The sequence below is a fragment of the Gambusia affinis genome, linkage group LG01, assembly GCF_019740435.1.
Source record: "Gambusia affinis linkage group LG01, SWU_Gaff_1.0, whole genome shotgun sequence".
In the NCBI taxonomy this organism is placed as follows: domain Eukaryota; kingdom Metazoa; phylum Chordata; class Actinopteri; order Cyprinodontiformes; family Poeciliidae; genus Gambusia; species Gambusia affinis.
The window spans coordinates 39,199,252-39,223,486 of NC_057868.1; the positions used below are offsets into that span (position 1 = coordinate 39,199,252).

The window sequence follows — 24,235 nt, forward strand, 5'->3', positions numbered from 1 at the left end:
ATTCTCACACAAGTGAAAAGGAGGCAGGAGAAGGAAATGTTATAATAAACCGGCCTCTATCTCAATAATCACAAATATTTTTTATAAATTAACAAAATAAGTTCTCATCATTAATTAAGACTTCATTTTTTCTCATAAAGTGTTTTGAATTGATTTATAGTTTAGCATTTTTTTCAAACGGTTCCATATTCGTTTTAAAGTCAAACACAGTTTTTACTCTTTCTTCTGTTATTTCTGTCACTTGAGCAGAAGACAAAGAACTTTTGTAAATTTATCTGCAATAATTACTGTCTGACTTTAATCATAACTAACACCATTTCTAAATTCACCAAATCTCTTTGTTTCAAGATATTTGATCAAAGAAATAGTTTATTGGTTTGCTTTGCAGCATTCGCCTTATATAAGTTTCTCATAGCTTGTTTTGTGTCATTGTTGGTTTTATTTGTTAGCTCATTTCTCTACACAATAAGTCTGATATGGAACAAAACACGCAGATTATTTTACTTATAACATGGAAAATATTTTGTTATGAGTGGGAAACATCACACACACATCACTACTGACTTGAAACAAGCTCCTATTTTTTGCTGAAATGTTACTTGTGAGTTAATTTTCTCTTATTCAAGTGAACTAAAACATTTCCACTGAAACGTAGATCAAAAATACTGGGTGAAACCTGAGAGGCCTGGACCATACCAGATCTTTCATTTTGGTCCTAAACCATTCAGTGATTTATAAACTAACAAAAATATTTTTAAATCTATTCTCTGAGCTCCAGGGAGCTTAGAAATGGCTGATGTGCTCCAGCTTTCTGGTTTTAGTGACTGACTTTTTAGGCAAAAATAAATTGTAGCAACTCAACATCTTGCGATATTCTCTAAATGTATTTTAAAAAGTCAGAAGCTTAGTATTTTACTTATGCTGTTAATGCAGTGAGCTAATACTGCAACTCCAGTGCAGTTTAAGGTCGGTGGTGAGGACAGAAATCATCTTTGAATCTATGAACAGAAGCCAGTATTTAAAAAAAGAATCATTTATAACACAAACACACAAGTATAAGATATTAATGCAGTTATTGAAAATGAAAACAGAGAGAAGTGGATCCAGAGAAAACATTCAGTATTCATGAGTTACAACTGCAGTATAAAGCAGCCCGTTTGGTCATTCTGTTCCTGAGATTCTGTCCTTGCAGGCTGAGGTTTTAATGCACTGAGGCATGTAAACGCAGGATAAAGTTAAACACTTCCATCAATTCTTGTGACTCTTCAAGTCCCACCTCAGCTAAGGAATTACAACAACTCCCATGATGCCTGTTAAGGCACTCACAGATAAAGAAATGTGACCTTGATGCCTTTCAGCAGCAGAGTTTTAAATGTAGATGGGAAAAGGCGATAAACAGCAGAGCGGAGCCTCTCCTGGAAACGGAGTTGACCTTGATTCTGAACCTACACCTGCATGCACTGGAGGATCTGCTTCACTCCTGCAGCTGCAAAATACCAGCCTGCATCTCTTAAGACTGACTTTCTGCAGAGTGACTGCTGAACAGCGTGGGGGAAATGACAGCTTGACCCAAAACTTTTCTTTACATAAACAGCAGCAACAAAAATACTGACGCAGAGAGAAACGAGCAGTTTCCAATCAGACAAAATATGAAGATGGCTGGTGAGAGAATCTTTGGTCACCTTGCACTGCAAAAACCCAAAGTCCTACCAAAGATTTTTGTTTTGCTTCTAGTGAAAATATCTCAGTACTCTTCAAATAAGACAAAATCAACCCTTCAGCGAGGTATAGAAGCTTGTAGCTTGTAAAAAAGTAGTTCCACTGGTAGATTATTTTATTTATAACATGGGAAAATATCTGAGTGAAAAAAATTGCCAATGAAACTCATACTTTTCAAAAAAAAATTTTAGGAATTATTGACTTAAAACTAGCTTCTATTTCTCGCTGAAAAGTTATTTGTAAGTTAAATTAATATCTTAATTTTCTATTAAGATATTTGTACTAGAAACTAGACCAACAGACTTGGTGAGATGTTCTGTTGTTTTTTTTCATAGTGGAGAGGATCACAGTTCATCAAAAAGACCAGCAAACCATAAAAACAATCATAAACACCCCACTAAGAACAATTTAGAACCTCGGAGAACTCATGCATGCACAGCAAGAGCATCAACTCCACACAGAAAGGCCAAAGGATCTTATTGCTGCAAACAAATTTGCAGAATCACAAACAACGGATGTGGAGACAACTGGACGGCGTCTGATGAAGACATAATTCTGCACACCAAACCTCACCGGAGCCTGAAGCATGCATGAGTGAGCTCAGCTTAACCGACCACCAGACGTCTGAAAAGGTAAAGCACAGCTGGAACAGCCAGGTGTGTTTCTGTGTGTGTGTGTGTGTTTGGAAAATTCATTCCTGGAAACACACAACAAAAATCTCATAACCAGTTTTTTTTTTTTCCATCAACATCAAGAAATTGTTGACCCATAAACAATTCTTACATCTTGCTAAAAAGTTACTTGTAAGTTAGTTTTCTCTTACTTCAAGTGTATGTTTGGTTTAGTTCTTACTGCAAATGTGTTAGTACACTTGAAATGAAACAAAACTAGATTAAACAAGATATAGGAGCTTGTTTTAAGTCAATAATTCATTAATATTGGTGAAAAGTACCAGTTCCACTGAAATTTCTTGTTAGACATGAAATAATCCGTCAGTGGAGTTAGTACCCTTCTAAATCAATATTAGGGAAATATTTACTAGAAACAAGTTACTGATGAAAAGTTACTCGTAATTTAATTTTGTCTTATTTCGAGTGTGCTGGGATATTTGCTCTAGAAACTAGACCAGCAACCACTGGTAAGATTTGGTGTTTTTGCAGTGAACTCACAGCCTCATGTGTTAACTCAGAATCAAACATCTGCAACATTCAGTTACAAAAAGGAAACAAAACAGTTCACAGGGTGTGAAAACTTCTGGAAGACTCTCAAAATCCATTGAAACTGTTGAGAAAATGTTTGATGATGTCAAACAAACTGTATTCGCCTGTTAAATGTAATGACTTTATCTCTTTCTCTGCAAACAAATACATAAAAACCTGGAAATGTACCCAGATATGAGTGAGGAAGGAATATCTGAGCTGCGCTGAAGGGGAACAAACACAGAGGATTCTTTCCCCACCTCTCCCACGTGTGCCGACTTTTGGGTCTTTGCTGCTGGATCAGAACTGCAAACCAGAGTAACTCTGAGCCCAATCTCAGTCTTCCACATTTAACCCGACTCCTCCGGCTCCTTATTGTGTCTCATTAAAGCTGTTCATTACCGACTCTGCATGTGATTATAAGACTCCCTCATCTTCTATTTTTGAATATGCTGATGTAATGCAAATCTTCATTTAATGGCATCCTGTTTTTGGCTTCCTCCATCTTTACAGATTCAGCTGTAGCATGCTTCTTTTGGTCAAACGTATTTCAGATGTAATTTTTCTATTTATCAACGAGTCAAAAACACATCCTGCTTACTTTTTAAAACTGAACCTGAGCTGAGGAATCCTTTAAGCTGAGCTGCACCTGCATGCTCCTGGAAGGCTTCTACTATAAACTGATTAATTTCTTCATACGTAATGTTTATGTGAGGTTATTTGCATTTTTCAGATGAATTCCCCAGTAGATGTATTTCCTTTCTTACAGAGCCACCTGTCATTTCTCCACCTTTTGTCAAAACTTGCAGATTTGGGCTCCAGAGTTTTTTTTTTTCTTGATAATGAATGCAAAACCATAAACTGGTTGGACAAACAAATCCATATGAACAGCAGCGGAAGAAGAGGAGAAAATGAGGTGCGGATAAATAATATTGTATTTGTACAAATATGATGCTTATGTGGTTTATAATCATCAAAATTTGTTTTTATTCATATAATCCACTTAAAGAAACTGAAACTTTAAATGCTTATTATTTTATTTTAGAGTAAGTTTTAAAGGTTTCAACATGGGTGGTGTTATGTTGGAGCAGGCGGAGGGATGATGTGATTGGTTACAGCAGACGATGCCAAAATCATCAAGGAAAGTGACAAAGTGGCCAAATGGCTTCATTGTGATTTTGAAAAGTTGCTAGCGGAACGTTTCCTAAAGCTGCTTTGTTCCTGATTGTGATTCAAAACTGGTTCGTTTGAAGGAAACAAATGGTTTTGGGAGGTTTTAAATCTGAAAAACATCAACCTTGCCTAACCAAAAGCAGGAATGTCACAATTATTGGGTAAAAAGTCTTAAAATTAAAATTTTATTGAAGAAATGTGATCTCATTTTAAAATATTTAGAAAAATCCTATAAAGGAGTTTAAGTACTGAGGAAAAGAAAACCCTCCAACATTAACAATTTTATAGTTTTACCAGCAGAGAGAGTCATTCCCCTCTGCTTATTAATACTTTCCACAACCCGTTTTGCTCCTATTCTTCTCTCAGGCTGGAGCATAAAAAGTGATTTTCTACATATTCATCCTTTGTTTCATGCCAAGCCCACCTAACATGTTTGTCTCTGAAAAGCTTTATCTCAGTCTCACTGGAGCAAAGCACCCGGCTTCAGTTGATAGCAGCAAACAAGCAGCTGGCATCTTGATCTGACTGCAGAAAAGGGAAAGTTTAGGCAAGAATCTGAAAACAAAATTAAACATTGGATTTTTTTTGACTTCTTCACTTAGATTATGATGGATTCATTGCCTTTCCTGATGAGAGTTGGGTAGTAAATTTATAAGCGCACTGTTTTTATTTAAATAAGTGTAACCTAAATCTGCTACAGGTAATATTGGAGTATAAAGAAATGCACTCCAACCCTGATGAAAAGATGCAGGCAGCTTGATGAGCTCCAGAGGAAGGAGGTCAGCATGACATGCAGATTATGATTAAGACATTAACATGGCTGGGGTTATCCAGAGTCCTGCAACATTTGGATGCATCTGGTCCAGTGGACTTGAATCAAATGGCTAAATTACCTCCTCAGCATGCATTAAGCTCTGGTAATTATCCTATTAATATATTCAGGTGCACTGATGTAGATAAAAGTTGCAGGACGCCCGTCTGAGACTGCTGTACTGAACGTCAAGTAGAGTCAGAAAGATCTCAAGCTGTTGAGAGAGAAAGAAAAACCCTCAGCTAGTTCATTTAAACCATTTTTATCCAGTGTTCTTTTTTTCTGCAGGTGGATGTAATGTTTCTAGCTTTCTGTGAGGAAATTGGTTAGAAACCCCAAACCAAGATAAAGTTTGGCTGGATGGTCTGTTTTCCATAACACATTAAAATTTAGATCAGCTTTAAGCTTGACATTGACAATAAAAACCTTTTCCAAGGTTACAAACCTGAGCTTCCATCCCTGTGAAGAAAGTTCAGTTTTGTTACCTGTAAAAAATAATATCTTAAAACTAAATCTCTCAAACTGATCAAAAAATCATGCAAGGTTGGAATCCTTGGATTTAAAAAAAAAAAAAAAAACAAAAAAAAAACGTATAAATTTAGAGTAAAATGGACTGGAAATCTGTCCAGTGAGTCCAGGAGGAAAACTTGATTAAATATTAATCTGAGTCAGAACAAAAGGAGCAGAGGGGAGGATCAACATGAACAACAAGGAGATATGAAGGATGGCAATGAAACCCAGAGAGGTGAGTGGAGCACAAACAGGAAACCAGAAAACTGAGCAACTCTGCAAAACATGACTAAGTAAAACTCTTAAGAGTAAATACCTGCACAACTGAAGAGGATGAACAGATTTAAAGGCAACACTTTCGACACGAAGGCTTCATTTAGTTTGAACCTGAAGCATTTTCTGATGTTTCATCACGTTTTAAAAATAGCAACAATTTAGTGGTGGAAATTTAAAAATGCCCCGGAGCTCTGGGTTCATCATTATTCTCATTTCCTTTTCAGTTCGGATCTAGTTCCCAACCAAAACGCCGCTTTCTCCAGGGAAAGAAGCAACATTGACCATCAATAGAAATAATTCCACTGAAAAGGAGCACAGAGGAGGAAGAGGAGGAGGAGGAGGTTAAACCACAGAGCTCCTGACAACATATCTGTATCATGACATATGGGAGCAGTGGGGAGAGAGCAGCTTCCAGTGGAGCTCCCAGTGGAGCTCCAGCAGCTGTATGCCTCCGTTCAGGAATGGCAGCCGGACCTGAAGGTTCGGTCCGGGAGACAAATGGGCTCAGAGGGGGAGGTATCTAATGTCTCTACGGTCTGGTCGGGTTCTGCACATTTCTGTCCCCAGATCTGCTCGGTAATATGCCGGGGCGCGGGCGCGCACACGCTGATGAACGGACCGAGAAGCATGGGCTGGAAGACCAACATGGAGAACCCGCACACGCATATCTAGGCTGCTTAATGAGCAGAAAGCCGTGCAGGATGCAATGCTTGTGTTTGCATCCCGCACGTTTATCCAGTACAAAGCCACACGCATGCACACACGCGCACGCGTAGAGTACGCGTGGACACAGATGCGAGCACACCCCTCTTGTTCCGCACACCTCCGGTCCGGAGCCGTCTTACCTCCAGACTTGCCCCAGCTGCAGCACGTGAAGCACGGTTTGAAAGACCCACATGCAGATGGTGCAGCATCTCCGGGGAGAACCGACTCTCACCGCCGCAGCAGGCGGGCCAGAGGACGCATACACCGGGGTAACATTCGCGGCGTTCACCGCTGGCGCGTTCCCACCGTGCTGGTCGCTGTCCTTGGTGCTTAACGTGCTGTCGCCCGCTGTGGCATCGGCGCCTGCCGCGCCTGCCGCCGCCGCCGCCGCACAGCTCCCGCCGCTGCCCGAACCTTCCCCGCCGCTAAGATCCGAGTAGTCATACACGAACCACCTGAAACTCAGCACCTGCACGACAGCGGAGGGCACCACGACAAAGACCAGAGTCAAGCCGAACCACCAGTAGTCGCCTCTCAGGTAGTAGTCTGCGGCCAGCCACAGGTCGGTCGCTCCGTCGGAGAAAAAGACGAGCAGGGCGCAGAGCACCCAGCAGCAGTCCAGCAGGGTGTAGGGCTTCCCACCGGCGGCGGTGCAGCGGGATCGGGCCACGGGGTTCCCCGGCTCCGACAGGCTCCTGGGCGTGTTGTCATCTTCCACAGACACCGCTGCTCCATCCGACTTAGCGGCCATGTTGGTTAGGATAGGAGAGAAAGACAGGGAAAGAGGTGGGGAAACAGGAAAGAAAGGGAGGGGGCTGTAGCTGTGTGCAAGGAAGAGGGAGTGAGAAAGATTACATCATAACTAGCCTCATCATCAGCCTATTAATTGTGAGGTACCATAACTAAGAGCTCTGTTAACACCGTGTCACCAGCAAGATGTCTTCAGGACATCCAGCGCGCAGAAAGAACCAAGACCGACCCGCAGGAAGGTGTTAGTTCATCCATCAGGTAATGTTTGCCAGGTTTTGGCTGCTCTCTCTGCAGCGTGCTGCTGCAGCGCACATGACGACACCGCTGTCAAACTTCTAAATATTACACCCAGCTCCTGTCAATCCGAGAAGGCGTGAACCCGCCTCCTGTCAGGGGAAGCCAGAGATCACAGAGACACTGAGAAGTTGTTGGGTTATCCATCCAGAGGCAGAGACCGCATGCGGTGTTGTGCTTCCCAGGCAGACAGAGGTAAGAAATCACATGAGCTCACCGGTGAACCCGCTGTCTGCTGGGAGGTTAAAGGCTAACACTGTTTGTTCTGTCTGTCAGGCTCCTTCACTCGCTGTATGCACAAACACAAGCAGCCTCAGAAAGCACAGCCTTGTGTTCCTCTCACATAACAAACTGTTCTTTATGGTTTCACTCGCAATATCTCTGTTTGAGAGGAAGCCACACCGAGCTTTAAAGTGGAAGTATTATGTAAAATCGAGTTTTTTAAGCCTTACATTATGCTGTAGTGTAATTTCCTCACCAAAAACATACAGTGTGTTGTTTTGATTCTTTCATGCATCTTTTAATCTCCATGGCAACCACTCTGTCTCACCGAGCGCCGCTTTTTCCCCAAAGCTCCTCCTCAGTCTCCAAACATCAGCCTCACGGAGCAGCCCCAACTCAGCTCCTTCAGACTAGCCAGCAGCAATTAGCAAACACTTGGTGGAACTGCACATCATTATGTTGTGCAACACTAGTGAAAAAGTTGCTAGAGGGTTGCGATAACTTCCTAAAAGAGCAGTACTTTCTTAAAGAGACATCAGCCGTTTTTTAAGTCATTGTTTCATATACAAAGCTTTCCTGTAACTACTGAAGGTAACAGTTACTTGATTGTGCTAAAAGATAACTTTATGTGGGTGGAAAACACATAAGATCTCCCGTGGCAACCATTCTGTTTACAAAACCACCGTCTTTTCCCTGAAGCTCAGTTCAGTTTGCTGATAAAGGCGTTTTATTCAGACGAGTCAATAACTGAACTTTTTCTGTTTAGTATAAAAGGATGTGGTGGGAAAGAACCTGGGCTGTAAAACTCCATCCCTCTTACACACATGGTGGTGGTAGCATCATGCTGCGGGGTGATTTTGTCCAGCTGGTCTGAGGTGACAGGAAACTGGGAGGAAATGCTGGAGTTTTACCTCAAACAAGCAACAACAGTTACAATATAATGGTGTAGATAAAAGCCTATTTGTGAGTTAGAATGACGTAGTCAAAGTCCAGACCTCAAAATGTATGTTTAATAAATGTATTCTTCATCTAAGTTGAACTCACTGAGAAATATATCTACAAAAAAATATTGAAAACACAAAGTTTTGCTTCCTCTTGATGATGCGCTGCTTTAGGTTTGCTCTATAAAGTTTGTGACTAATAAAAAAATATATAAATTTAATGAAAACTTTTGCAGGGACGTTTAGCTCAAGATTATTTAATTTATTTTGAGAGTTCATTATGGATTAATTCCAACCTTACAGCCGAATCTGAATGGCTCTGTGAGTTATTCTGTCTAATTTTTACGGCTGAAGACGATTTTTAAGGGCCAGTTTAATAGCAATGCTTTAAGAGGTTGTGCAGCTTCAAAGTAGCTGCATGCAGATGAAATCTGAAAAAGTGTTCACGTTGCAGATACACAAGTGTGTAGCTGCTGTGGCACATTAAATGTCTTTTCACATCCAGGGACCAGACTGAACTGGTGCCAGACCAGACAGTAACTCTGCTGCTTCCTTTTTTTATCACCTGGCTCTTTAGAGTGCATTCGTCTGATTTTAACAAGGCAGTGATGCATGAAGCTGACAGCACACAAAGCGACCGGCCTGTTTACAGCAGTGAGCATGCTAATTGATAAGATCCCATAAACTCTGGGCAGAACAGGCAGTAAAAACCTTTGGTGACTTACCGCTCTGTGCTTCACTGCCCTCAGTAAGCCGGATGGTGCAGAGCTGCTTCCAGTTGGGGGTCCAACCAGAAGGAAGTGGCCCTAGAAATGACATCCAGGTTGTTCATCTCCATCTATTCACATCTGGAAGTCCAGATCCTTCCAGTCCAGATCTAACATTTAGATCTAGGACCTGAGGTTTTAGATCTGTACATACAATGTTTCATAGCCTTTACTTTTAAACTTAACAAATCTGAAGAAGTTTCTCTTTAAGATCAATAATTAACATCATTTGAATGATTTTTGATTGTAAGCAAGCCAGATGAAAATGGAAGACGTTTTTATTTTGAATAGTTTTTAGTCCCGCAGGGACTTTTTCTCTTACCTCCTCTATGTTTAACGGTCGAACTGCAAACTTGATTCTATTAACATTTTCTAAAACTTCTTCTGCATCTGGCCGGTTGTCCTTTCACTTTACTGGAATGATCCACAGAGAAATCCACAAACTGGACATCTTTATATTTCTCTGTGTATTCTGTTCTTTGAAATGCTGCAATTTTCACGTTTACATTGTCTAAATTGTGTCATTTTGCCTTTTGCCAGGCTACAGTTGTAATAAGACATTTGTTCTTAACTTTTTTTTTTTTTGTCAGGTTAACCAATCAAATGACTGAATAAGCCTGCCTGATATGTAGATTGTGAACAACATGGGGTTCAGTGTCTTTCCCACCAACACTTTGACACGGAGAAGCTGGAATTAAACCGACAACCTTCCAGTCAGGATGCCACTACTCTCTCTGAAACAACCATCATGGCTTCCTCTCTGCTTCACATCAGAGCGAAACAGTTTAAACACATCCTAATCACTGTCATGATGATTGATCACAGTGCTGCTTAATGTTTACAGTTCATATTATAGAACATTATAAATTATACGTTATTGTTTAATGTTTAGAGTCAAGATTTAGTGCAGCAAAACTGACATGATATCTTTTCCTTTTCTTTTAAAACATAAATGACCTCAGCTTATTCTGTAGTTACTGAAAGAAGGTAAAGGTGTTTTACTTATTCTTCACATTAAAAAAACACTAATGCGAATAATTAATCCTCACTTTGTTAGCATACTAAATCTTGCCACATGAGAAGATGCAACTAAAACAACTAATATTTATCTTGTAGCATCAACCAGACATGTCAGCAGGTCAGGATCTTTATGCCACTACTACATAAAATGCAACATCTTTTTAAATAAAGGAGAACTTTACCTCATATCATATAATTTAACTTTTATTATTATTTTATTTTTTCAGCCAACTTCTAAGAAATTACATTTTTAAGCACATAAAATTTTATGTTTTTAAAAATTTATTTTGATATTTTTCCTTTTACTCATAGATGCATGTGTGCCTCTTTCATCAGATAATTAATTCATGTATTCTTTCCCCCCACACACAATCACCCATGATCAGAGCATCATGCTCCCCTTGAGGGAAAACAGAGATGGAGATTTTCACTGTTTTTCTGGTTGTGATAAAACATGTTTCACTGAAAAGTTGCTGTGTTTTTTTCCTGAATCAGGGTTGATGTTTCCTCCGGGAGTCGCAGTTTTCTCCCTGATTCACCTGAAACTTCCCCCCTGCCTGCGCATCAGTCCAGAGAAGAGCATCTCCTGATGAATGAGGGTCATTATGAGTTGGGGAGCATGGGGAGCTAATTACAGGTCTCAGATCAGCGGCGTTCTGCCGGGATGGACTTTGATGAATATACACACATAATCTGAGCTTCAGGGAGGTTTTAAAGCTTTTGAGGAAATCATCTACTGGTTTATTACAACGTAATGATCTCACATTTCAAACTGTGTGCTATTTTTAAAGGAAAAGGAGAGGAATATGATAACCAACGTAAGCAGGTTTGCCTTTTTTAATCTCTGAAGCTGATCATGTAGAGTAGACATGTTTTAAAACAAGCAAGACTTTAACAAATAACACAATTTATCCTTCTAGCAGCCACTATTCTGTCTTTATTTTCATGACAAACTCATTTCAGTTCTGGAGGAAGAATCCTGGCCAAGCAATTTTTACCTCCAGTGGATTTTATCATTTGTCTAGAAATATAAAGAACAAATTTTTCTGCAGAAAATTTATGGCTGGAGCTTAAATAACGTTTGTGCTGAAATCAATTTTTATATATATGCTGCAAAAATTATGAACATTTGTCTCCTCGGGGTGCCGAACATGCTATGATCAGATCTGTAAACTCTGACAGAAGCAGGCTCAGGGTGGGCGGCCGTCTGCCGCCGAACAAAAGAGAAACTGAGGAGAAAAACGACGAACGGAGAGCTGCAGCGGACGGGAGCAGCTGACGTCGGATCAGAAACCTGCACCGGTTAAACAGACATCCAGTTAGAAACGCAGGCCTGAACACAAGTGGAAAATGTTAAAATCCTTATTGCCATGAATTTATCTGAAAACAATAAAACCTTTCTCTGTTTCTCAAAGAGACGGTCCAGAAGTGTCCAAACCTTTTACAATTTGGACCTAAACTGTTTTGTTGAAATGGAAAGTTACAAAAAAATGGTGAGTAAATTTGATATGTTTTTGGTTTCCTAGACATTTTTTAAAATAAAATGGACAAAGTTGTATGGTTGGTAAGGAAATGGGATTTCTAAATCATCCAAGGAATTATTCATCCGAAAATGTTTCCTAAGTTTTTCAGGTTGATTTTTAACTATTTTCACCCATAAAAAAAACAAAAAACAAAACAACAAATCTTGTGTTTGAGCAACAAGACCTGGATACGAGTCAATCTTTTTCAAAACTGCTTGCCATATTTAGCCAATGAATGCCCAGATCTGAATTTGAGTAAAAATCCTTGAATATTTATGATCTGATTAAATTAAATTAAACTAGATTTTAATTTGTCAGCTGAAGGACCATCTTCGTATAAAACTTGAGTTGTCGTCGGGGGCCATTAATGGCCCTTGGGACGCCGTTTGAAAACCCCTGAGCTAATCTGAAGTTCTTTTGTATTTCAGAGGCCACATGCTAATTTACAACCGGTGCTCTTTTGTCTGCAGCTTTATGCATTACTCTCTTTATGTTCTTAATTTTTTACCGTTAAAAAAGGGAGAACAAGTTTTTTTTTTATTTCAGACAACATGAACAGAACAGTTCATGAGTCTGTTATCAAATAAATAATTATATTAAACTTCTATATGTATTTCTTATGATGTTACAGTATTGAGGTTGCCTCTGGCTCCGGGTCCTCTTTACACTGCAAAAGCACAAAATCTCTATTTTCTAGAACAAATTTCTTAGTACATTTGAAATAAGATATAGGAGCTTGTTTACGGTCAATAATTCGTTAATATTGATGAAAAAATTTTTTGTTATAAGTGAAATTATCTGCCACAGGGAACAAGTACTTTTTCATTAATATTAAGGAATCCGGGACTTGCTGAAAAGTTATTTTAAAGTTAGTTTTGTCTTATTTCAATTGTAGCTACTAAGATATTTGAACTAGAAACTAGACCATAAATACTTTGCCTTTCTTTGGGCTATTCTTTATGAAATTAACATTTTGCAGAGGGAATGTACAGGTCCCCCTGGATTCAGTTCCACTTTATGAAAACAGTTTCATTCATCACAGCTTCTGATTTTGCTTAACTCTCAAGCTTATACAGAAAACACTAACTTACATTTCATTGTGAAAATAACGACCGGCAAAACGTCAGCTGCTGTTTTACAGTGATAAAGGATCAGAATTAATTGCGCCTGCTGACAATGAGGGCTGACTTCTGTCAAATCATTAAATGTGACTTAAAGACGAGACATTGCTTGAGTTGGTTTTTTTAGAGGCCTTCATTTTTCTCCTTTAACAGTTTTAAAAATGGCTTCTCGCAGCAGAGGGATGTAGGCGGATGAAACAACACAGGAAGACGCAGCAAACAGCAGAGTGTGAAGAGCCTGCAAGACTAACAGATTAAAGATGGATGGAGGGATGAATGGAGGGATGGATGGAGGGATGGATGAATGGAGGGATGGATGGAGGGATGGATGGAGGGATGGATGGAGGGATGTGCATTGAAAAAGTCCTTATAGCCACTGAACTTTTTCACATTTTGTCACTCTACAACCAAAAGTTTTGTGTTTTATTGGATGTTTGTGTGTTTAATAGAACATAAGGTGGTTTTGGTTCCCAATAGTTTATTTTAAACCAATAAACTGTCCTACAGTAATTTCTGCATAATCAATCATCTCTGGTTCAATTTTCCCATCTGATTATCACAGAGCTGAACAGAATTATGCATGTTGAGGTTTCTGGTTCACATCAGCTCAGCTAATAAGCTCAGACCATTTATCATTTCACAGAAAACCATTAAAATGTCCTTTAATGGGTGGGAGAGAGGCATTGGAGATTTAATAACCATTCCTAATCTAAAATTTGTGTTTTTATTTTATCATGCATTGCGTTTTGTTTTCACCACAAGAATAAAAAAGAAAAAGAAAAATACGTGGCAAAAACTAAAAATAACACCAAATTTCCAAGAAGTCCACAATAGACAGAAATTTAAAGGGTTTTTGTGCAAAACAGTAAACGATGTAAATTATGTCTGTTAAGGTTGTTTGAATGCACAATAGAAGTCAGGTTCGCCTCAAAACCTCAGTCTCAGTTTGAAGTGAACTCTGGTTCGGTTTGAATGAATATGTGAACACGAAGTGGACTGGAGACTGCTCCAAAAGCAGGAAGTGGACTATACCCCAGGGCATTCTGGGTAAATACAACCAGAACAAATGTATGTAAAATGGCTCCTGGATTTTTACCAAAGACTAAAGAGAAATCCTACAACTGTTAAAATCTGACACCACTTCACATGGAGAGATGAAGGAAGCACTCCTGTCTTCTTTAGAGGTTTTGAACCATTTCCTCCAGTGGTTCTTGGTGCAGCGCCACCACTGGTGAGGAGGGGAACAGGGTTTATAGTAGAGGGTTTATGGTTTGACAAAGTGGACTGTGAAAGTGAATCACAGCAGCTGAAAATGTAACAAACGTTGGCATATTTGTTCCCAAATTGAACTGAATCTACCAGACTACCAAGTATGAAAACACACTAAAGTCTGGTAAAGAAATGGCTCAAGCACTGGGAGCGCCAGTGTGTTACTGGGGAGGGAGTCTGTCTGAGGAGTGGGAGTTTGTGTGGCGTGGCAGCTGCCATGTTCACTTTCTGTTGTTTAGTCACAAGCTGCAACGATGTGTGCAAACACACACACACACACGCACACACACAACAAAAAAAAGACTCCCTGCAAATAGAAGGACAGTGAGCACAGAGAAAGGGACACAAAGGGAAACATTCAAAGTCTTTCACCTGCTGTACACATCATGCTTTCGCTGTCTGCTGCGAGCATGCACACATACACACACACACACACACACACACGCACACGCACACACACACGCCCACGCACACACACACACACACACACACACACACTGTAACGACCGTCCACCCTGCTGGCCCTCAAGAGCTCAGGCTCAGTGACGGATTCACACAGACAGCCTGACATAACAGGCAAACAGCAGAAATAAAGTGAGGTAGAAAGACACAGAAGGAGAGACAGAAAGATTTCCAGAGACGAGGACGGGGGACGTGGGATCGTTCTAATCCTGTTGTAATGTTTATATAAAGAAAAGTTATTACTCAACCATCAGGGTTTCTTCACTTGCTGCGGGCAGAGAGGACTAAAGAGCCCAGCTATGGTAATTTACCAGGCTGGCCGACATCCTTTTCAGAGAAATGTGAAGGAATTTGGGATTTCTGGGGTGTTTTTGAAACATTTTCTGACAAACGACTGTGTGTGTGTGTTTGCTAACAGTGAAGCTGTTAGCAAAGTAATTCTGGCTTTAAATCCTGAATCTGCATGAAGTTTGAATGTTCTCACTACATGTGTGGGTCACTTTAAATTACTGTTAGGTGTGTGTCCTGTGTGGCTCACTGGCTACTTTATTACTAGGTCAAGCAATTCAACTCCTTAAAACAAACAATAATAAAAACGAATCATAACGCAATGCATTTGGACACCTAGATGAGGTGACTGAGATCCAACAAAGTCTCAAAGTGGGGAGAAAAAGGAGATTTACGGTGTTTTGAAAGCATCTTGGTGGCTGGTGCTAAAAGATTTTAATCCAGCAGGAAGCTTTCGATCTGCAGCTACTGATGGATTGTCGAATATTACAGGGTGTGTCTGGCTTTCTCTTCCAGAAGCTTCATTTATTATCTTCCATTTGTAAGAACAAGGAGAAACTTTGGTTCCATATATGTGAGGAAGTAAAAAGAAACTTTCTAATAGCTGAATTTCCCCAGAGGAAAATGTGAACGCTGGAGACGGTGAGGAGAGACGTTGAAGAGATCGGTCTAATTCAGCAGGGAGAAGATAACAGAAGGTACTGTACCTCCCAAAGACAGCTCTGTCTTACACAGCTTATATTGTATTGGAATGAGAAGCTGATGAAACATGGAGAGTCCAGAAACATCTTAAAATTTATTCCCCAACACACCAACACCTCAACGATTCCAATAATAGTGCACGAGATAACACCCGATTTACCAAAACACGCTGTGTGTGGGAGTGGATTCAAAAAGTGACAAAAGTAGCAAGCGCATATTTTAGGTTTTTTTTTTTAATACTAAATGTAATCTCTCTGTTGGCCACTTTATTAGGTACAACTTGTGGTACTGAGTTAGAACCGTTTTTTTAAGTTTAACCTTTGTGCTCTAATTTTCAGCAGGACAAAAACCAGCTGACAACAAAATTCTGTTTAGCAAAGGATTCCTTGTCCTGACTTGTGTAGGATCCAGAAGCAGTGAAGCAGAGGAGAGTTAAAAATGTTTAATAAATATAAATGTTAAATGTGCAGAAACTAAGACCCAGAGGTTAAAGGACTTGAGAACCAAGAACCGTGTGAATACAACAGAGCATCCGGAGAGGACTGAAGGAAACAAAATGTGGAGTTTAATTAGGAAGCAGGTGAGTCAAATGATAAAAAAATTAATAATTCTCCAGGACTGCAATAAATAATCAGATTACTCGTGATAAATCGATTATTTAAATAATTCTCAACTAATATAGTAAATGTCTTCTGTAAAATGTCTGAATAAGACGCCAACATCTCCTCTGATTGGCTGATAGATGATGAGCGTTAGCACCATGGCTAAATTATAAATAAATGATTTCTTTTAATGTCTTATTGCGTTCATGTGTGATTTTAATTTCATTCATTACTTGATGGAAACATCGCAATTTTTCGACATTAGAAGAATATCGACAAAGTTTTTATTCTACCTCCAGGGTTTTTTTGTGGGCTCTAGTAGGCTGACAGGAAAGGGGGAGGAACGGGGGGAAGACATGCGGAAAATGTCGCCGGGTCGGGGAATCAAACCCGTGACGGCCGCGTCGAGGACTGAAGGCCTCCAAATATGGGTCACGCTATCCCCTACGCCACCACAGCACGGCCTCGACAAAGATTTTGAATGAAACGCAGCTAAAGAGGGTGTCTGTTTACAAAAGAGCAGAAAGTCTGTTTGGACAACCTTGAAACTTTATGTCTAGCCGCTTCTCACAGTATGAACATTCTGCAGCTGATGCTATAATAAGCCAGAATGGAAAAAGGTTGAGGTTTGGATGTTCCCTCTTCATTTAAATCTCTGCAAAAGCATTCGGTAAATCTCGGCCTGACTGGACTGTCTGAACAGGCTCTGGAAAAATCCATCACACACTGTCTAAAGGCTGATTGACGCTCCACTAGGGGCCGGCATGATTGAGAGCTGCTGTTGGCTCACAACACTGATCTCATACTAAACTGGGCAGACTCCTTGTATGCCGCTATAAATAATGGAGGATGTTCCTCTCCATCAACAGTTTTCCACTGACTTCCTAAAACGAACCAAGATGTATGATAGAGAATGATGAGACAGGTAAGAATGCAAATCTGTCAGATTTAAACACAAAAGAGCTTTCAAAATCGCACTGAATCAATCAAGCAGCAGTTAAAGTCTGGTTGTTGGTCCTCTGCAGCAGCACAGTGCACAGAGCAGCAGTAGCCATCAATAACTGCTGCAGCTGGCCTGTAATTTAATGCACTCAGCCTGTAGGTGTTTAAGGAAGAATGTGTGCAGATTCCAGATTAGCTAATTCTCACATGCTGAGCATGACACCCTAAAAAATTCTCCACACGCCACAGATCCATTTTCTCACACAAAAGTAAAAAACAATCTCATAACTGATTACTTGCCAGAAGAAAGTGACATAAAGCCCAAATTCAGACTGAACGGAAAGCATCGTGCAGCAGCTGCAAAGCTTTTGGACCAGAGAACCTCGGATCAGTTTTAGGGAATTATTCTCTAGTAATTCAGTCTTTTCTCCAGCAGATCACAGGACATATTATTCAGTTAAGAGACATTCATTTTGACAGTGCACTGGAAATGGAAAAAAATATATATATTTTTTGCCTTACATGTCAATAAATAAGCATAAACTCTGAAAATATTGGAAATATCGAAAAGTAAAAAAATTTAAACAGCTCATAAGTTCTGGAAAAACCTCTTGGTTATTCAACTAAATATTGATTTCTGAACTCTTCCCGAATTAAAACTTTGGTGTTATTGTTTCTAAATGAATATAAACTTGTTTTCTTTGCATTATTTTAGGTCTGAAAGCACTGCATCTTTTCCATTATTTTGACAATTTCTCATTTTCCGCAAATAAATAATACATTTTTGCTTGGAATTTCAGAGACATGTTGTCAGTAGTTCATAGAATAAAGGAACAATGTTCATTTTACTCAAATATATACCTATGAAAAGTCAAATCAGAAATGATTAATTGTTTATAAACATGCAACAGAATTTTTGCTTGTTGGTATTAAATACCCAAAGTTAAATTTTTGTTTAGAAGTAACCATGGTAAACATGTCAATGTTTCTGTCGTGAGTCAGAAATGAGTTCTACTAGTATTACAGCTGCAAGGTTAACAACATCCTTATTATTCAACGTCAGTGTGGAGAATCTGCAGAACACGATGGAAATTTATGTGACACTTAACAAGAAAATCTGCTTTGTTGGAAACAGCTAAAGGCTAAACAAAGTCAGGATGCAAATGCAGAATCCATTTCTCCATTTTCTGCTCTCATAGGGATCCGAAATATGTTTCAGGAACATTTTTGTTCATATCTCAAGTCTAATTATCATGTGCATGGCACTCATATGAATAACTTTAGTCAAGACATCGTCATGCAGAAGACGGTCTAGATATTTTTGGCTAATAATAATAATCCTTCCCCAAAAAGAGTCATTTTCTTTCATCCTTTTAATTATTTAGTTTCAGCAATGAGGAGGATTTTTTTTCTTCTCATCTCGGTCTCCAAAAACGGCAACTGTCTCATTATGATTTTAACAATCTTGCTACAGGAAGAATGAGGGGAGAGAAGAACGATGACTGGATGGGCGAAGGGGAATGTTGCCTATTTTGGGGTGCACATCTTTTTACTCTTTTGGATTATTTTCTGTACCATGGTTGCTTTCAAATCCGTGGCTTTTAACATGTCCAAGTTCAGTCAGTCAACAAGAAACAATTTAGCAAACAAAATTATTATTTAGCATGGAATAAAACTAGATTATTAGTTACGTTGATTACAAAGTGACAGCTTGACTGCAGAGAGGTCACCACATTAATACAAATCCAGTTCAAGGGTCTTTCGAAACTATGACACTGTAAAAGGTTTCATTATTGACAAAAATAACTGGACATTATTGCACTTTAAATATTTTTTTCTCAAACACAACAATGCAGGGTTCTGTGTTGGTTATTCTCACCAACAGAGGCACATTTAATCGCTCAGTTGCCTGTGCTAATTTAATTTTTGCTTCATTTAGCCTGTATTTATCCAGTTATTAAGAACAAATGATTATTTTGTCCTTAATCTGGCAGGGAGGGAAGAACACATGGCTAATGTCAGACTAGCTAACACAATCTGCCACATCTGCAACATTTTACACATATGTTACGGCTACAGTTTTCATCTAATTTATTTTCCACTATCTTCACATTGTCAACAGATCACAATCTTACATTCCTGCTTTCAGGTTTTGCAATTGTAATTTTGACAAGTTATCATGTTTGTGACGAGGCTCCTGATGCATAAATAAATCCCTGTCACCTACCACTGCTTAAACCTGGGCGAGGGGGAGAAGTGCTGCACAGTCAGTGTTTATCTAAAACTCCTGACCAGATGTTTTCCCCTGCCAATGCTCTCCCCCATACTTTAATATCACTTATAGTGGTTTATTTACGACCCGAAGGCCCATCAGTGTTCTTAGCTTAATTACTAAAGGGTTATGTGTAATCACTGATGGAAGCTTCTGGAGACCGCAGAGAAAGATTGGCTGAGAGAAACGAAAGGTGGCCATAAAAGTGAGCGCTGCTACCTGGGTGAGTGAGAAGGAAATGAGAGGCAAACACACGAGGGAGGATAAAAGACAATTAAGTTTTATCCATATGAAGCGAATGGTGAACGGCTGCAGGAATCAAGGCGTTATTAAAAAGACATATAAATGCATTCCTATCATGCTGGACCATATTCTGTTTGTTTGAGGTTTTACAACTCAAACCTATCTGTTTTATAGCATCAAATATTCACAGGAATTATGGGTGTAACAATAAATACATAAAGTACTGAGTTTAAGAAAATGATTTTATTATAACATTAATATTATTTTTGGTTTTCCATAAACGAACCACGGTCTTTCCAAAGCAAAATTTATCTTAAAAACAACATTGGAAATCTTTGCTACCCAATTCAGTCTAAGTTTGACCAGAGGGCATATTTTAAAAATTTCTCTGTTCTGGGAAAAAATGTCTATTCAAGTTGAAAACACCAAAGCACTCATACTGCAGCAGAAAACAGATCCCAAAACAACAGAGCTTTGTGTTTTCTTTGTTTACCTTTTCCTTTTTATTAATATATTCAGCAGATGACTAAGTTTTAACTGACATGACCCCGACTCCGCCCCCCGTGTGGAAGTAGAGCAAACAGTTTTAGAATGGCTGAGGTAGTGGAACTCAGTTCATTACATCGTTTGAGTCATTTTTGCCTCATAAGGCAACAGGCCATAAAGCTACAATCGTAATCTACACAAATAAAATCAAGCATAACTACCTTCACTTAATGATCTCCAATATGACTATCAATAAGTGTCTTTATGGCAAAAAATTAACAAAAAATATTTACCACCAGTAGAGATGACCGTGGGGTAGTTGGTCAGTCACTTAACGTAGACATGAGGTCGGCTGCAGGCCTTCATCCATTTCTTGCATTATTCCAGACTCTGTTTTTTTTTTTTATGTAATAAATTGGATTCTACCGTCTATCCCCTCTAGAATGATTGACAGGAGGCGTCATGTCAGATTACTCTATATAAAGCAAAACGGATCTTTAAAACCCCTCAAAAAATAAATTGTTGCTGTTGGTATTTAAACAACAGAAAGCTTTTCCTATGTTGTTTTCTTGACTTCTTATTATTGTTTTTCATAATGTGATGCACTTTGAACTGTCTTGCTGCTGAAATGTGCCATACAAATAAACCTAATTGATGGATATGTTATAAAAATATACGCCTTTTTTGTGGCCACGTCACGTCACATGGATCTATATTTGTGTTTTGTGTTCAGATTTGAATTTCCATGTTGTCCATGTTTTGCAGTTCATTTCGATGTACTTTTATCTTTGCTGGCTATATTGTGAGACATTTTAAAGCTTTTTAAAATGATCATTTCATTGCACATTTGCACCATGACTATTAAAAGAACCTTGATGCATTAACAGGTTCACAGTTGTGAGTAACAAACATTTTAGAACAAATATAAACCAACAAACTCGCTACTAGATTGTAAACTGATCCTGCAGCCTTTATGCAGTAATTTCTGTAAATAAATCAACTGTTAGGCAGCTAATTTAGGATTAGCAATTTGATTTTTGGGTTGCAGTCAAAATAAAATTTTTATAACTTATTTTTAATATTGTGATTACTGTAATCGGGTTCTATGAACAACTGTGTTTATAGGATATGTATACATGATAGTGGTCTGTACTTTAATGCATCCTAAAGAGTATAAAAAAGCAAAAGTATCAGTTCTCTAGAGGTAATTGGGTTTTCCAGTGTCCAGCAATAAGACTCATCTCAATCAGTTGGCCAAAGCAATAAGCTCAGCACATATTCCCTCAGAGCCTCATGCCTTAAACTCAATGAACTGAAAGCAAAGCCTAATGAAATGGATGATACAGAGGGAGGATAAGCTAGAGTCACAAAAATCAATGAAAAGGAGCAACGCTCTGTCTCCTGGCTACAGAGTTTGCCAGCTGGAGACCATAAAGTTTGGAAAATTAATCCATTACAAAAAGCAAAAGGTGCAACTTCTTCTTGTGGATATTTAGATGTGCTTTGTCTTTCTTTGTGTTTCTTTGTTTTCCAATTCAGCCTCATCGTTCAACTTAATTTTTCTTCTGTTGTGATGGAATACACAAGACAAAACTATATAGGCACCCTCCTGTCAAAATTTAATCAGGGGATGATTGATGAATGATTAATGACCATAAATAATTGCTTTTACTTTCCGGTCACATGAATACCCCCCGCCCCAATCCGGCCACGTGATGCCCCCTCTTCAAAATAGCAGGAGGTTGTATATTTAACCATTAAGCACATTGATTTTGAAAAGCATTAGAATATGAGCTCTTTACTCAAATCTTCATTGTGGTAAGATCATTGAAGAGTTTCTTATATCGATGAAAACTCAACATTATGTGTGGCGGGTTAGCTCAACTGGTCAGAGATCTTGCTAAGAATGCCAAGGTCATGGGTTCAAATCCCACATTGGCCACTGGAATCATAATGTTTTTTGTAAGGTCAACTCTCCAAAATTGAAGCAGAAGACTTTAAATTGAACCATTATTCATGTTTATTTTGGAAAACTTTAGAATTTCACTGCTTTTGTCAAGGTCATGTAAGTTTTTCTTACATTGATGAAAACTCAACATAATGTGTGGCTGGTTAGCTCAGCTGGTCAGAGTAGGGTACTTATAATGCAAGGTCATGGATTCAATATCCCCACTGGCCTACAGAAATATAAAGTCTCCAGGAAATCAATTCTTCATAATAGCAGGAGGCTGTATATTAAACCATTATGCACATTGAGTTTGAAAAACAATAGAATATGAGCTCTTTACTGAAATCTTCATTGTGGTAAGATCATGCAAGTTTTCTTAAACCCATGGAAACTCAACAATATGAGTTACCTTGTATTTAGGAAAACTCTGTCCAGCTGACATTAGCTCAGCTGGACAAGGTGTGGTGCTAATAACCCTGAGGTAGGTGGTTCAATCCCCGTACTGGTCAATGGGTATCAAAAGTCTTTCAGACAAACAATACTACAAAATTAAGAAGGGTGGAAAACAAAATAAACACTTCTAAATAAAAAAGGTTGAAAAATAAACTCAATACTTCAATATCAAAAAGGTTGAAAAATAAAATAAACACTTCAAAATAAAAAAGGTTGAAAAATAAAATCAATACTTCAAAATAAAATATTGCCTGAAAATATCCTTTTAAGCATGTTGATTTTGAAAAACATAACAGCATTTTTTCAAACCTTGATTGTAGTAATATCATGTACGTTTTTCTTATACAGACGAAGATGCAACTTTATGTGTGGCTGGTTAGTTCAGCTGGATAGAGTAGAGTACTTATGAAGCCAAGGTCAAGGGTTCAATCCCCCTACTGAAATAAAACATTTTAATACAATCAACTCTTCAAAATAGCAGGAGGTTGTATATTTAACCATTAAGCACATTGATTTTGAAAAGCATTAGAATATGAGCTCTTTACTCAAATCTTCATTGTGGTAAGATCATTGAAGAGTTTCTTATATCGATGAAAACTCAACATTATCTGTGGCAGTTTAGCTCAACTGGTCAGAGATCTTGCTAAGAATGTCAAGGTCATAGGTTCAAATCCCACTCTGGCCATTGGAATCATAATGTTTTTGGTAATGTCAACTCTCCAAATTAGCTGGACACTTTAAATTAAACTGTTATTCATGTTTATTTTGAGAAATTTAGAATTTCACTGCTTTTGCCAAGATCATGTAAGTTTCTCTGACATTGATGAAAACTCAACATTATGTGTGGCTGGTTAGCTCAGCTGGTCAGAGTAGGGTACTTATAAAGCCAAGGTCACTGATTCAATCCCCCCACTGTCCTACAGAAATATGAAATTTTAATAAAATCTACTCTTCAAAATAGCAGGAGGTTGTATATTTAACAATTAAGCACATTGATTTTGAAAAACATTAGAATATGAGCTCTTTACTCAAATCTTTATTGTGGTAACATCATTGAAGAGTTTCTTATATCGATGAAAACTCAACATTATCTGTGGCAGTTTAGCTCAATTGGTCAGAGATATTGCTAAGAATGCCAAGGTCATAGGTTCAAACCCCACTCTGGCCATTGGAATCATAAAGTTTTTGGTAAGGTCAACTCTCCAAATTAGCTGGACACTTTAAATTAAACTGTTATTCATGTTTATTTTGAGAAATTTAGAATTTAACTGCTTTTGTCAAGATCATGTAAGTTTCTGTGACATTGATGAAAACTCAACATTATGTGTGGCTGGTTAGCTCAGCTGGTCAGAGTAGGGTACTTATAAAGCCAAGGTCAAGGGTTCAATCCCCCTACTGTCCTACAGAAATATGAAATTTTAATAAAATCTACTCTTCTAAATAGCAGGAGGTTGTATATTTAACAATTAAGCGCATTGATTTTGAAAAGCATTAGAATATGAGCTCTTTACTCAAATCTTTATTGTGGTAAGATCAT

At 38.6% G+C, this 24,235-nt stretch overlaps 1 protein-coding gene across 1 annotated transcript in view; it reads right to left on the bottom strand.

Moving 5' to 3' along the window:
* The window catches only part of xkr7 (XK, Kell blood group complex subunit-related family, member 7), a 72,671-nt gene extending 64,808 nt beyond the window's left edge, over nucleotides 1–7,863 (bottom strand). Inside the window, exon 1 of the mRNA XM_044124931.1 lies at nucleotides 6,534–7,863. Within this exon, the coding sequence (XP_043980866.1) occupies nucleotides 6,534–7,144 (611 nt within the window). The 5' untranslated portion in view covers nucleotides 7,145–7,863. The remainder of the gene's footprint in view (nucleotides 1–6,533) is intronic.
* Nucleotides 7,864–24,235: the final 16,372 nt, after the last annotated feature.